This window comes from Nannospalax galili, unplaced genomic scaffold (assembly GCF_000622305.1).
Source record: "Nannospalax galili isolate Female #2095 unplaced genomic scaffold, S.galili_v1.0 scaffold538, whole genome shotgun sequence".
In the NCBI taxonomy this organism is placed as follows: domain Eukaryota; kingdom Metazoa; phylum Chordata; class Mammalia; order Rodentia; family Spalacidae; genus Nannospalax; species Nannospalax galili.
This window is the reverse complement of record NW_008343842.1, coordinates 2,733,079-2,749,009: the sequence shown is the minus strand read 5'-3', so window position 1 is coordinate 2,749,009 and position 15,931 is coordinate 2,733,079. Positions and strand designations below refer to the sequence as shown.

Sequence of the window (15,931 nt, the reverse complement as noted above, 5' to 3'; positions counted from 1 at the left end):
GAAAGAATACACTTTAATGAACTGTTACACACATGATCATTACAGCTTTGGTTTCTATTTTTTGAGACAAGGTTTCACTATGTAGCCCTAGGTGCCCCAGAACTTGCTATGTAGATCAGGCTGGCCTCCAACTCAGAGATCACCTTCCTCCATCTCTCAAGTGCTGCAATTAGAAGCATGTGCCACCATGTCTGGTTCATGATCGTTATAATTAACAGTGACTTAGTGTAAATTTCAAAAGAGTACATTTTAATTATGCTTACCATAAAGTATATGAAGTGATTAATATGTTAATTATCGAATAATTTTATACACACACACACACAAAATAACATTACATTGTGTCCTAAATATATGTCAATTGGGAATAAGATGAAATAAAGCATGAAAAAAAAAATCACAATAATACAAATCAGAACAAAATTATAATATAAAATCACAACTTCCTCACCTTGTTCAGCAATCAATGAGTGCTGATTAAGGTCTGTGGTGCCAGGGTAGTTCAGGTGCTCACAGCCATTGGCAGCACCTCCTCTCCCTCCCCCTTTCTCTCTTTCCACCCTCTGTCCTGCCTCCCTCCACTTCTACTCTCCGGTCCTCTGTCTCCCAGTAACAGCCTCTAGCTTGTGTGCCAGGCAGCCTCCCATGGAGGCCCTCAACCCTAGAGAAAGTTTAGGTAAGGGCAAAGACAACACGCTTCCTAGATACCCTGTCCCCATGGAACCGGGTTCACTTCACTCTGTCAGGAACTGCTGAATCCAGGTGGAACACGGCTGAGAAGCCTGACTCCTGATTTTTACCATGACTGAAAATTCAGAAAGATCCTGGTTCTAAGGAGCTCTTTTTTGCTTAGCTTGCCTATGATAATCCTTCCAAATTACTATTAAGGAAACCACAATCTGGGTATGGTGGCACATGCTTATATCCAAGGACTTGGGAGGCAGAGAATCAGGAGTTCAAGGCCATCCTTAGCTACATACCTCACAGGAGACCAGCCTGGACTACATGTGACCCTGTCTGCAAGAAAAAATATTCTGTGGTTGGCAAGATGAGGTAGGTAAAGGTGCCTGCTGTGTTGCACCTGACAACCTGAGCTTGACCCTTAGAATCCATGTAAAGGTTAAAGAACTGACGCATAAAGTTGTCTTCTGACCTCCACATGCATACCATGCCATAAGCACACACACCCCTACAGACTCGGCACACATAGTAGTAATTTTTTTTAATGCTGAAAGTTTTTATATGGGTTTATACCTGATATGTTCCCAGTCAACACCTTCAAAAAAAGGATTATTTTTTATTTCCTCAACTCCAGGAGCTCCAATTCTGTGTTCCCATTCACAGCAGAACCTGAAAAAAACAAGCTTTTCAGCATACCTCAGTTTCTTCAGAAAAAAAAAAGGAATAGTCAGGCTCCATCATTCTCTCGCTTTCCTTTCTCTCTCTTCTCTCTCAGTGGGAGGAAGCAGGGTAAACCCAGAGATAATGGGGAAAAGGATTTATTCATGTCGAAAGACCTGAGCAGGTAGAAATGCTCTGTTACCTCAAAATTAGATCCTTGGCTTTCTCAGAGATGGGAACCTCTGGAGGAAAGGTCAAAGTTTCTTTCCAGTTCATCACCTTCTTATATGTCTCTTGAGGGGTCTCAGAACAGAAAGGTGGATAGCCTGTAATAAAATAGAAAATTTGGAGCTTTTCAGCCCCAAAAACTGACAGAGGCAGTTCTTCTTAGCATGGTAGACATGTACGTCTCTAACAGGGACCTGACATTTCTGCATGTTTATTCCTCTGTGACACAGATAGAATTTCCACTCACCCCAGATAATTTAGTTTCCCACTTTTCCCACAAATCTGTAAACTCAAAGTAGAGCTATGCTTCTGATACCACTACAAAGCCAGATAATAGTCAGAAGGTAGGGAAAGGATGTAAGTAGTCATAGGGGTGAGAACCTTATGCCAGAGGAAGAAATAAAAAGATGAAACATCAGCTGGGTGTAGTTGCACACGCCTTTAATCCCAGTTCTCCGGAGGCAGAGGCAGGCAGATCTCTGTGAGTTTGAGACCAGCCTGGTCTACATAGTGAGTTCCAGGCCAGCTGGGTTTACAGAGAGACCCTGTCTCAAAAACAAAAAAAAAAAAAAAAAAAAAGGGAGGGGGGCTTGTGCTGTGAAAGTTTTGAGAGAGGAGGAAGACAACAAATTACAAGCCAAGAGAAAGCCAATGCCTTGTTAAAGCTCTCTGTATACAATAGCTGTTCAAAGAGCTGCCAGATGGAGAGAATGAAAGCACAGAAGAAATGAAAAAACAAACGATTAGCAAAGACAGCACAGATGCCAGGGAGCCTATGATTACAGTGGGATACATCTGATTGAAAAAGTTGTCTATCTAGGAAAACTTCACTTTGAAAGGCAAGTAAGGACAGAGCCTAGGTTGCCTCCAGGGGAAACAGTCTAACATTAATGTAGAAGTCTTTCTTGAGTGCACAAAAAAAAAAAAAAAAAAAAAAAAAAAAAACCCTGCAACTCACCGATAAGCATCTCATACATGATCACCCCAAGTGACCACCAATCGCAGAGCTTGTTGTATCCAGTCTGCATGAACACCTCAGGAGCAATGTAGTCAGGTGTCCCTACTGTAGAGAAGGCCTGAAAAATGTACCACATGTTAGGAAGGCCTGGCCAGGAGCAAGCACCCGAGCTCAGAATGCTATTCCAGAGACCAAAGGCCTCAAGCACCACCAGGAGCGCCCTCAAACTAAACAAGCACAACGGCCCAGGAACTGCATGCAACTCTGATCACCACAGCCCTTTCCAAATAAACAATAAAGCTTTGTTTAATTTTTATTTATTTGTTATTTTTATGTGTATGAGCCTATTGCTTGTATGTACGCATGTAAGTGTTGTGCAATGCCCAAAGAGGTCAGAAGAGGGCATCGGATCCTCTGGAACTGCAGTTTCAGACAGTTGTTAACTGCCATATGGGTGCTGGGATTCAAACCTCAGTGTTCTGCAAGAGCAGTCAGTGCTCTTAACTGCTAATCCACCTCTCCAGCCCACATTAAAGCTTTGTTAATGTGGCAAAAGACCCTAATTATACCCAAAGCCCATACCACCATTGACTGAGCACCCATGAAATACCAGGTTCTATACTCAACGAATGAGTCAAGACTTCTGTAAGGAAGAGCTCACTAGCCCAACGCCGTAGGTAAAATCTGACATCTAAAACCTCAGAACTAGTTAATGGACAGAGCCCAGCTTGGAGATTAAGTCTTGCTGCAGCTCATCCCTCTTTCCACCACAGTCTATGGCTTGAGAAAAATCACAAAGGGGAGTTCTATTATTAAAATCTAAAGACCCATCCTATTGGCTACATATATACAGATGTCTGCTTCCTAAACTCAAGCCATTTCTATGAATACGACTAGACGACTATTTTCCAAAATCCAATTATTTTGCTCTACTATACTAGGACTGCAAAAAGCAAGGAGGAAGCAGAGTGCAAGTCTTCCACTCAGGGTTTTGCATGTGTAACTTAAAATAAAAGTTACAGATATGCTGGGTGTGGTGGCACACGCCTTTAATCCAGCAACTCGGGAGGCAAAGGTAGGCAGATCTCTATGAGTTCAAGACCAGCCTGGTCTACACAGGGAGTTCAGGCCAGCTGGGGCTACAGGGAGACCCTGTCTCAAAAAGACAGAAAAAAAAAAAAAATCAGATCTATTCTCTTTAATATTATGAAACATAAAACACAGAGAAACAGAAGCAGTGAAGATATATTAGAGCTTAATACTCTTAATAATCTCCTATATTTGGGCCAGTGAGATAGCTCTGCAGGTAAAGGCACTTGCTATGCAAACCTGGTAACCCAAGCTCACTCTGTGAAACCCACGTAAAGGTGGAAGGAGAGCACCAGCTCCACAAATTTGTCCTCTACCCTCCACACACCCTCATTCTCTGTCTGTCTCTCTCTCTCATACACACACACACACACACACACACACACACACACACACACACAGAGCAAGTAAAGATTGAATTTAAAAAAAATAAGAGGGTAGAGATATCGTTCAGTGGCTAAAAGCACTTGCTGCTCTTCCAAAGGACCCCACTTTGGTTCTAGCACCTACTAGCACCTATGTCAGGCACTCGAAACCACCTGTAACTCCACCTCCAGGGGGATCTGATGTCCTTCTGAAGGTCTCTGTGGGCACCTGTACACATGTGGCACACACACACAGATGCATACATAAAAATAAATCTTAATTTTTTTTTATGTGTATGGGTGTATTGCCTGCATATAGGTAAGTATACCCGTGTCATGCAATGCCCGTGGAGGACAGAAGAGGCTGTCGGATCCCCTAGAACTGGAGTTAAGACAGTTGTTAGCTACCATGTGGGTGCTAGGATTCGAACCCAGGTCTTCTGCAAGAACACACACAACCAGTGTTCTTAACTGCTGAGCCATCTCTCCAGCCCCCTTAAATTTTTTCAAACCAATCTGTCTTATATATCTTAATTGTGTTTTGTTTTTTCACCAGGTTGAGGATTGAACCTAGGGCCTTGTACATACTAGGCAAGTGCTCTGTCACTGAGCTACAGCCCCCAATAATTTGGCTTTTTAAAAAGAAACAAAACTCTGGAAACAAAGTTCTATTTTCAGTACTTTCTGCCTGCCTAGTGAGGTAAAAAGTATTTGGAAGCTGGAGATAGCTGTTCTGTATTGATATACTCATAAACTATATATTACTTTTTGTATTTTTAAACATGTAATAAAGCATTTGATACTGCTTTATTTGTCAATGTAAGAACTCACTTTGTTTATTCAATATTGTTCTGAGATATTTTTTCACATCTAGTACAGGCATCTCTCTAGAATTCTCATGTTATATACATAAATCATAACAGTTTTTATCCTTTCTTCTATAAACGGAACTGTGCAGCTTCCAATGTTTACTATGGCAATACTTAAGCATTTTTTGTTTTTTTTTTATATTTTTTTTATGTGTATGCGTGTATTGCCTGCATGTAGGTAAGTTCACCCGTGTTGTGCAATGCCCACAGAAGATAGAAGAGGCTGTTGGATCCCCTGGAACTGGAATTACAGACAGTTGTTAGCTGCCATGTGGGTGCTGGGATTCAAACCTGGGTCTTCTGCAAGAACAGCCAGTGTTCTTAACCACTGAGCCATCTCTCCAGCCCCGCTTAAGCATTTTTGTAATATTTTCCTTGAGTACTGTGCAGAATTTCTCTGGTGTCATGGACTGCATATTGTAGGAATCTTACAGGGTCTTGAGTTATGAACACTTCAATTTAATGAGCTGTCTTCAACTGCTGTCCTCCATGGTGGCTGTTCCTATCTAAACTAGCCCAATAGTGATGAGCCCCTGGGGTTCTTAGCAATACTCGGCATGGCCAGGTTTCCAAATGCTATCAACTTGATGAACATGAAATGAGAGCTCTCAGTTTACATTTCCTTATTGCTGGTAAGCCTGAGCACATTTCACATGAGAATCGACCATCCCAGTTGCCTTCTCTTTTGTGAATTTCTTTTTAGGTCCTTTACTCACTTTTCTACTGTTGTACTTTTTTCTTACTGATTCATAGGAACCCTCTATGAACTCAGAACATTTATTAATCCGTAACAACATGGCAAATATCTTCTCTCAGCCTGAATTTTTTTTTTTTTGATAGGGTCTCATCATGTGGGTATGTACTATCACACCTGGTGAAACTTCTAATTATGGCTTTTCTTTTTTTTGGTCTTTTAGGACAGGGTCTCCCTGTAGCCCCCAACTGATCTGGAATTATGTAGTCCAGGCAGGCCTCAATCTCACAGAGATCCACCTGCCTCTGCCTCCAGAGTACTGAGATTAAAGGTGTGCACTACCACGCCCAGCCCATTATAGCTTTTCAAATGAAGCAATATTTAAGACAAACCAAATATATCATATACATACAAGTATAATTATTAAAGTAATGAAAAAAGATTGAATGAATAAACAAAAGTCAACTAAAAAACAAAATAGCAGAGCTGGTGAGATAGCTCAGCAGGTAAAAGTGCTGAGCATGAAGACTGTTGACCTGAATTCGATTCCCAGGACTCACATGGTAGAAGGAAAGAACTGAATCCCACTCAGTTTTCCTCTAACCTCCACACTCACCATAACACATACTCCTCCCAACCCCCAGGTCTTCTTAGGTATGTAGTTAACTGAACTGGCCTTGAACTGCTGATCCTCCTGCCTCCACCTCCCAAATGCTGGGATTACAGGTGTACGCCACACCTAGTCTTGGCACACTTTTTGAAATGTTCTTGGAGTACTTACAGTGCCAGTGTTAGTGTCTAAAATACAAAACATCAGTTTTTCAGCAAAGCAGTATCTATCATTTAAGATGTTTTTTCAGTGGAGGATCTCAATATTAACTGCACAGCAGAATTACCCTGAGTGCTTTAAACCTTAGACACCCAGACTATACTCCAGCCTGACTCAATTTGAATCTGTGTGGGTGAGGACCAGGCATGACTACCCTCAAACTTCCCAAATGCCTAAAACTTGCGGCCAAAATTAAAAAGAATCTCAAAGTTCAACGTAAGGTATTCTTTAAGGAAAGGAAATCTTTAAATATTTACTGACTATAAATTTATATGCTTGGGAGGGGGGGACTGGGGACTGGACCAGGGTTTTGTGCATGCTAGGCAAGCACTCTACTACTGAGTCACATTCACAGTCCACTTATGCCCATTTTTAAACTTGGACTGGTTTTAGCACTTCAGAAGCCACAGATGTTACTCACTAGCTGACGTCTGTTTCTTTTCCAGGTTTCTGCTTTCCTTTTGGAATTCATGTTCTGGAAAGCTAGAAGTAGAGAAAACAAGCTCTAATCAAAGTTCAGAAAAAAATATTTACTACTTTGGGGGGTGTTACCTACCCAACAATCAAAAACTCTAGGTGAGGCTGGGTATGGCAGCGCATGCCTTTAATTACAGCAACTGGGGAGGCAAAGGTAGGTAGAGCTGGAGAGATCGAGGCCAGCCTGGTCTATATAGTGAGCTCTAGGCCAGCTGGGGCTACGGGGAGACCCTGTCTCAAAAGCAAGTCTGGGTGACTCATTTCTCAGCAGGTTCAAGATCCCAAACCAGGGGCTCTAAAACATAAACTCAAAAAATTAGAGTAGGGGTTATAGAAAAATAATTTTTTTGGCTTTAAAAATACTATTTTCTTCTCCATATTTCAAACTATAGTTTACCTAGAATAAAATTTTTTTGGTCTTTTTGAGACAGCCCCAGCTGTCCTGGAACTCACTATGTAGACCAGGCTGGCCTCAAACTCACAGAGATCCAGCTGCCTCTGCCTCCCAAGTGCTGGGATTAAAGACGTGCAACCACATCTGGCTCATGAATACAATTTTTATGTGGATTATGTAGCCAAAAAGGTCACAAACAGGCCTTAATCAGAAGTACAAGGGATGAAGCTCAACTATATGTCAACTATAAATTTATGTTTTTCATTTTGTTTTGTATTTTACATTACTAGGTTAGGTTCACTATATGCTAGACAAGCATTTTCTATGATGAACTGTAATTTCTGTTTGTTCATGTATACATAGGTGCATGTGCGAGTGTGGAGGCTAAAGGACCTCAGGTGCCATTCCTAGGTATCACCTACCTCTACATCTCTCTCCCTCTCTCTCTCGAATATTTTTAAATATTTTTTTTTATTTTATGTGTATGAGTATATTGCCTGCATGTATGTAAGTGCGCCCGTGTCATGCAATGCCACGTAGGTCAGAAGAGGGCCGTCGGATTCCCCTGGAACTGGAGTTAAGGATGGTTTGTAGCCGCCATGTGGTGCTGGGAATCAAACCCAGGTTCTCTGCAAGAGCAGTCAGTGTTCTTAACCGCTGAGCCATCTCTCCAGCCCCTCTCTCTCTCTCTCTTTTGAGGCAGAACTTCTCACTGTTCTAGAACTAGCCCGAGGGATCCTCCTGTCTTCACTTTCCCAGTGCTGGGATTAAAACCATGCCTGGCTTTTTACATGCATTCTCTTCCCAGCCCTGAACTGTAATTTTATTACATAATCTTTTTTTTTTTTTTTTTTGAGATGGGGACTATATAGCCAAGGCTGGCCTGAAACTCAGAGATCTACCTGCCTCTGCCTCCCAAATGCTGGAATTAAAGGCCTAGGTTACCACATCCATCCCTACTACATAATCTTCAATGCTTTGATAGCACTCAAGTAAACGTAACCCTCATACATTTCTCTCTGACACACAGAAAGAAACAGCTAGAACAAATCCAGTCTGGAACCATTCCCAGAGGTCTGGAGCCATTCCCAGACATCTTCTATTACTTTGCTTGTCTACCCCATGTTCATGTCCAGCACCTTCTGGAGGGACCTCTAAACAAAGCTAGCAACATCTGCCTACCCTTGGAAACACTCAGCTTGCCAAGTCAGACACTACACAGACAATGTGGAAAAGTATTATTTGTGTCCCGAACAGTTTGGTTACCAGGGAAACAGCTCCTACATACCCAGCAAAGGATCAAGGCTGCTAACACTTACTGAAATCACTGGGGAGGCTGTGGTTCAGATTCCTATAGAATTCTGTCCTGTGTGCTTTTTTCAGGCCTGTGCAAAGGCCAAAGTCAGAAAGTTTCACATGGCCCTGTTGGGAAGAAGAAACAGTGATGAACATTCTTAACACAGAGCAGAATGTCCTCTTCTGCACCTTCCCAAAGCCATGACACCTCTAGTCAACATATACTTCTCCCCTAATCCTTTTCTACAGGGAAAAATATGTAATAACAAACTTTCAAATGAGTACTACAAATCCTACTATATGATTTTTTTAAAAAAATTTTCCATAGTATCTTTGGTGCAAATATAGACTTTTTAAAAATAGTTGAGGGTCAGTGAGATGGTTCAGCAGGCAAAGGTGCTTGCTGCCAAGCCTGATGAGCAGAGCCCAAGTCCCAGATTCTACATGACACAAGGAGAATCGACTCCTGCAAGCTGTCTTTTGACCTCCACGTGCATACTGTGGCACATACATCCACCTCCATAAATAAATGCAATACAAAATTTAAACAATAGTTGAACCGTCTATAGCAACTGGAGATGATTTTGCTACTTCTTTAATGAATAAATATAATAAAATATTCCTCAGCTTCTATATATGGTTTTCAAGATTCCTGTGTGTGTGTATGTGTGTGTGTGTGTTAAAGTCTCAGCTTTACACATGCTAGACAAGAACTCTACAGTAAACTAGACCTTCAGCTAACATTATCAATTTTGGGGGCTAGGGATATATCTCACCGGATAGAGTGCTTGCCAACCATGGTTGAGGCTCTATGTTCTATCTCCAGTCCGGCATAAACTGAGTACTGCATGCCTATAATCCTAACACTTGGAATTAAAGGCAAGTGGGAGGCAGAGGCAAGTGAATTTCTATGAGTTTGAAGCCAGCCTGTTCTACACAGTGACCTCCAAACCAGCCAGGGATACGTGAGATACAATTAACAACCAAAAATTACTGATTTCTTCCCTTTTTTCTGGAAACAGGGTCTTACTATGTAGTCCTGGATGGTCTGGAACTCACTAGGTAGGCCAGGCTTGTCTCGAACTCACAGAGATCCATCTGCCTCTGCCTCCCCTCAAGTGCTGGGATTAAAGGCATGCCCCACCATACTGAATTACTTTTTTGTATGTGTTTGTTTTGCATGAGAGAGAGGAGCATGGGAGCATGTATGTGTGTTAGGGAAGGAGAGGTACTGACATTTTTAAGGTCTACATAATAATCATATTCATTAAGTTCATTATTTACTCAACCATTCCTTAATACTGGATCCCTATGCCATTTTACATTCTCTGTTTTCATATAACATGGATTATAAGTGCCCTATGAGAGAGAGGGGCTGTTTCCCCAGCCTTAATTGTACTAATACCAATGACTTAACAAATGACTGTTAACTAAAAAGTCAACAAATTGATTCTTCTCCCCTTGAAATACTTCACTGGTACATATTCTAAGTAGTAAACTACCTAAAAGAAAAACAAACAAACAAACAAAAACCCAAACTGAAGGGAATAAAGTTCCTTGCACAGCTCTTAATAAATGTTGTGAGGTCTAGGCATGCATCTCAGTGATAAAGCACTTGTCTAGCATGCATGAAACACTGTATTTGATCGCAGCACTGAAAAAAGTGTTACCAGATAGTACTGTGATCAGAAGTCTCTGGATTATCATTTCCCTAAAGGAAAATTCATTTTCTTTTTTGAGACAAGGTCTCCCTGTAGCCCCAGGTGGCCTGGAACTATGTAGACTAGGCTGGCATTGAACTCAGAGATCCACCTGCCTCTGCATCCCAAGTGCTGGGATTAAAAGCATGTGCCACCATGCCCGGTGGAAAATTCACTTTCTATGAGCCAGTCACCATCATCAGTACCTTGTGTTTTCTCATTTTAACTTTTGTTGGGAGAGTTGGGATCTTGCTGTGTTGCCTCCTAAACTAGTCTCAAATTCCTAGACCTGGGCTCAGGCGCAAGTGACCCTTCTGCCTCAGCTAGGACTGCTATCATGTACTACTTGGCTCTTATTTTTAATGTTTCAGCTTTGGCCACCTACTTGAATACAATTCTCAATTCAAAACAAACTCTTTTTCTCTTTCTTTCCTCTTTCCTCTCCCTCCTTCCCCCTCCCCCTCCTTCTCCTTCTTTAGACAGGTCTCCCTACGTAAACCAGGCTGACCTTGAATTTTTGATGTCTGCCTTCTGAATATTAGAATTCCAATCTTGTGCTACAACATCCAGTTTATGCTAAGAATTGATTCCAGGGCTTCCTACATGCTAGACAGATGGCACTCTATCAACCGAGCCGTCATCCACATCCCCTCACACTTATCAGAGATTCCTCTTCCTCTATCTCCTGAGTGCTGGAATTAAAGACATGCACCACCATGCCTAGTCTCACTTGTCACTCTTAAGCCACAGGCCACCAATTCATTCATTAGATAGCTTGCTGGTGTAATGGCAGAACCAAAGCCAAAATCAACCTGTTTTGTCCCAAAACCAGGATTACTTTATCTATCTGAACCCCATTTAATTCATCTGGAAAAAGCAGCTAATGATACCCTTCTGTCAGAAATGAGAATTAGTGCATGTAAGGCTCCTAACATAATGCCTGGTAGTAGTAAAGGATGGTACAGTTTGAAGATGGGGAAGTTAAACCAAAACAGAAGAAGGAATCTTGATGCTCAAGATCACCGCTCGCTCATAGTCACACAACCTGAAGAGGGTGTGGTCAAGGGTAAATGGCTCAATGCCCATGGTCTCTGCATGACATAGCCTTCCTTCACAATATCCTCAGGCTTTAGCATATACTGCTAAAGCATATTGTGTTTCAAGGAAACCGTATTAGGTGTGTCCCGTGCGTGTGTGTGTATGTGTATGTGTTTTAGCAAGGCAAACGTACGTGTGTGTGTGTGTGTGTGTGTGTGTGTGTGTGTGTGTGTGAGCAAGGCAAACTGCTGAACAAGGACAGTTTTGAGCTCACTTTTTTTTTTTTTTTTCCTTTTTTTAGATTAGCAAATAACTTGTCAGCAAGACAAAGAACAGAGTTTCATTTCTACTTCTCAAGGCTATATGTTCTGCCTGGACATCTACAGGAAAGGAGATGCATTGAAAAGCAGTGCCTTAAGCTGGGAAAATAGCTCACTTGGTAAAGTGACTACCATGAAAGCATGGGGACCTAAATTTGAATCTCTACCACCCATCGAAAACTCTGGCATGGAGGCACGATTTGTATCCCCTGCACTGGGGGAAGGAGACATGTGGATCCCAGAGACTCACATTGGCTATCCAATCTCACTGAATTGGCAGGTTCCAGGTTCAGCAGAGACCCTGTTTCAAAACAGACTTGGTGGAACACGCCTTTAATCCCAGCACTCAGGAAGCGGGGTGGGGGAATCTCTGTGAGTTCCAGGCCAGCCTGGTCTACAAAGTGAGTTCCAGGCCAGCCAGGGCTGCACAGTGAGACCCTATTATTTCTATTATGAATAAACAGCAGCCAGGTGTGGTAGCTGTAATCCCAGCACTCAGAAAGATGAGGAAGGAAGACTGTGAGATCAGCCTTGGCTACGTAACACGACTGTCTTCAAAAAAGGTTTCCTAAATAACTATTTTAAAAGAATAATGTCAGGTTGCTTATTTTTTTAGAGTACTAACTTTATATAAATTGTAAACAGAAAGAAAAGTTATCGAAGTTATAAAAACAGAAACTGTGGTAATCTCTCAATTATGGAATTTTTAAACTATTTTTCTTTACAACTGTATATTGTTCTAATTTTCTATTATATGAGGTTATTCTTTTTCATTGATTGACAGTTGTGAGCCCCCATATGGAGGCTAGGAACCCGGGTCCTCTGCAAGAGCAGCCAGTGCTCTTAACTGCTGAGCCATCTCTCCAGCCCCTCTTCCCTTTTTATTACGTATAAAATAATGAGTTTCATTCTGGCATTTTTACTGAATTAGAACCATATGCAACCATGACCCTCACTTGTACCCCTCTATTCATATAGGGTTATTCTTACAGAAAAAAAAACTGCTAAACAGAACATTATCTGACAAGTTTCTTACCCTCTTGACACAGACAGATAAAGGTTTCCAAAGATAAGAATCTTCAAGTCTTTCAAAGTCAGTTAGCAAGTTATCAAAAGGCAGTAAGGAGGAAAAACACTAGGAATTAAATTTACTTTTCAACTTAGAAGACACTTTCAGTAGAGACAAAAATTCTGCATAATAGAACATAACATTCTAGAATTGTATTATTTTGTCTTTATTTTTAATAATATTTTATTTATTATTTTTATGTGTATGTGTGTATTGCCTGCATGTAGGTAAGTGCACTCGTGTCATGTAATGCCCATCGAGGACAGAAGAGGCCGTCAGATCCCCTGGAACTGGAGTTATGGACAACTGTTAGCTGCCACGTGGGTGCTAGGATTTGAACCCCAGTCTTCTGCAAGACCAACCAGTGTTCTTAACCACTGAGCCATCTCTCCAGCCCCTATTTTTGTCTTTTTTAAAGACAGGGTCTCCCTAGAGCCCCAGCTGGCCTAGAACCTGCTATGTAGACCAGGCTAGCCTTGAACTCAACAGAGATCCACCTGCCTCTGCCTCCCAGGTGCTGGGATCAAAGGCATGTGCTATCATACCCGGCAAGAATTTTAGACTAAGGGGACTTCAGAGCTTTTCTATATCAGTATGTCTGCTACCCAGATGAGAACAGTAAACCCAGGTAATAAAGAGATTTGGATTTCCCAAGGCAACACAAAGTCCAATTAGCAGCACAGTGATTCCCATTTACTATGAATTTAGGAGTAAGGCATATATGTGTATGTAAAGATAAATATAAGCAGACTATTACAGAGCCAGGTAGGGCTCTTCTTTACAAAAGATGATTAGGAGCCTGGACTTTATGACAGGCCTTTGCTATTGCTGCCTTACTTCCTGATTCTTCATTACCTGCTGAGGCTGCCTAACAGAAGGGGTCGAATAGCTGATGCATTAACAGTATAGTTAATTATATGCTAAGAAAAGATGATTATCTTTGCTTTATTAGAAAACTGATTTTGCTCCTGATGATTTGGAAGACTTATTTTTGTGATTTGTGTTTCAGTTTTCAAACAGTCTTCCTAGATAATCCTGGCTAGATTTAAAACTTCAATCCTCAACTGGGCGTGGTGGTACACACCTTTAATCCCAGCACTTGGGAGGCAGAGGCAGGCGGATCTTTTGGAGTTCAAGGCTGGCCTGGTCTACACAGGGATTTCCAGGACATCTGGGACTAAAGGGGAATCCTTTTCCAAAAAAACCAAAAAAACAAAAAAAAAAAAAAGTAAAAACTTCAATCCTCAAGGCTGGGAAGATAGCTCAGCAGTTAAGAGCACTGACTGCTCTTACAGATGACCCAGGTTTGATTCCCACCACATGGTGGCTAACAACTGTCTGTAATCCCAGTTTCAGGGAATCTGACACCTTCTTCTGACCTCCTCAGGCACTGCCCGACACGGGTGCACTTATATACATGCAGGCAATATACTCATACACAGAAAAAAAGAAAACAAATATTTTTAAAAACTTTAATCTTCCTCTTGCTGCCTCCCAAGTAATGGAATTACTGGCATGTGTCACCACACCTGACTTCTCTGTTAAAAAAAATTTTTATTACATCTATTTATTTTGTGTGTTGGGGGAGGTATATGCACCTGTGTGTACATGAATAGGGGCCAAAGGAGGATGTGGAGTGTCCTCTTCTATTGACCTCTGCCTTATTCCCTTAAGACAGGGTTTCTTATGGAGTTTTGAGCTCCTCCACCACTACCTCTACCCCACCTACCCCACCTAGTACTGGGGTTACAGGCAGGTATAGGCATACAGACAGGTGTGAGCACACCCAGCTTTTTATGTGGGTGTTAGGGATCTGAACTCAGGTCTTCATGCTTGCACAATAACCACTCTTACCCACCAAACCATCTCCTCAGCCCATTAGTCTATAGTTTTCAGAGGAAGTTTCAATTAAATTATAGAATCATAATCATTTCAGAGATAGGAAGTCAGAAAGTGACAGAAAACGTACCTATAAAAAAAGAGAAAGACAGGTTGGTGTGGTGGTGCATGCCTTTAATCCCAGCAACTCCGGAAGCTGAGATAGAGAGATTTCTATGGGATCAAGGCCAGCCTGGTCTACATAGTAAGTTCTAGGCTAGGAGAGGCTACATAATAACTCCCTGTCTCAAAAAAAAAAAAAGAAAGAAAGAAAAAGAGAGAGAGAGAAACATACAAGGTGGCTCATGGCTCCCATATGTCGCCACTGCAAGTACACAGGTGTCGCAGCAAGCTCACTACTCCTGCTGCTAAGCCCTCACATACCTTGCTGTCCAAGAGAAGATTGTCTGGTTTGATATCTCTGTGGATGAACCCAAGCTGGTGAATGGAGTCTATGGCTAATACTGTTTCTGCTATGTAAAACTGTGTCTCCTCTTCCGTCAGAGTGTCTTTTTTCATCAACAAGGTCATCATGTCCCCTGGAAGCAGAAAGATACAAAGCCACCACACACACACACACACACACACGCACGCACGCACGCACGCACGCACGCACACACACACACACACAAAGACAAAACATAAGAACCAGTTTCCAGATATGTCTTCATTCTATGCCAACATAAGCCAACTAAACAGAACTGTGCTGTGTCGCAGGACTGGCCCACCTTACTAACTTAAGCAGCAAATAGTTTCTAATACTTAAAGGGTGAAAATCACAACCACAGAGGAAAAAAAGCATTTCATACCTAAGTAGGTGACACTGATCACTATGCTATGATTTATGTTTTACTCAAGAGAAAATGATAATTTCTCCCACATTTAAGTTTTTTCAAAGTAAATTTTGCTTGGAATAATTTTCTGGGCTGGGGGAAAAACCAACTTCACTTTCACTGTTGCAGAAATATCTGCAAGCTTCTCTATGTCTAGGGCAAAGGGCAATTCCACATAGGTTGGATTGCTACTATTAGAGAAGGAAATGCCAAATAAAATGTAAATATTTTGGGAGACTTAAAACAACAAGCTTTCCAACTTCTATTCATGAAACACAGGGAGGCAAACCAGTGGAAAAGTGGACTGTGGGAAGCCACGCGTCAGTCAGCAAAAGGCAAGAACACTGTATTACAGTGAACTGTGTGACAACTGCCTGGCACCTCTTAAGAGCACCAGGGTCCTCTTTCTAATCTTATTAGAGGTATCTGAATATACATCATTATCCTTTATGTTAAATAATACACTCCTGGTGTTTTACAAGGTGAAAATTTAAAGCTTAATACCATCATCATTAAACAATAGAAAAATAATTAAAATATCTTAAAATTCAGG

At 41.5% G+C, this 15,931-nt stretch overlaps 1 protein-coding gene across 3 annotated transcripts in view; it reads right to left on the bottom strand.

Moving 5' to 3' along the window:
• The window catches only part of Stk38 (serine/threonine kinase 38), a 40,326-nt gene that overhangs the window by 2,981 nt on the left and 21,414 nt on the right, over positions 1–15,931 (bottom strand). For 2 of the 3 annotated variants that reach the window (XM_008840075.3, XM_008840074.3), the window contains exons 7-12: positions 14,930–15,084; positions 8,564–8,666; positions 6,795–6,856; positions 2,528–2,645; positions 1,544–1,667; positions 1,255–1,350 (exon numbers count right to left, since the gene is read on the bottom strand). In XM_008840075.3, the coding sequence (XP_008838297.1) occupies positions 1,255–1,350; positions 1,544–1,667; positions 2,528–2,645; positions 6,795–6,856; positions 8,564–8,666; positions 14,930–15,084 (658 nt within the window). The remainder of the gene's footprint in view (positions 1–1,254; positions 1,351–1,543; positions 1,668–2,527; positions 2,646–6,794; positions 6,857–8,563; positions 8,667–14,929; positions 15,085–15,931) is intronic. The other variant, XM_008840076.3, reaches the window with a different exon arrangement.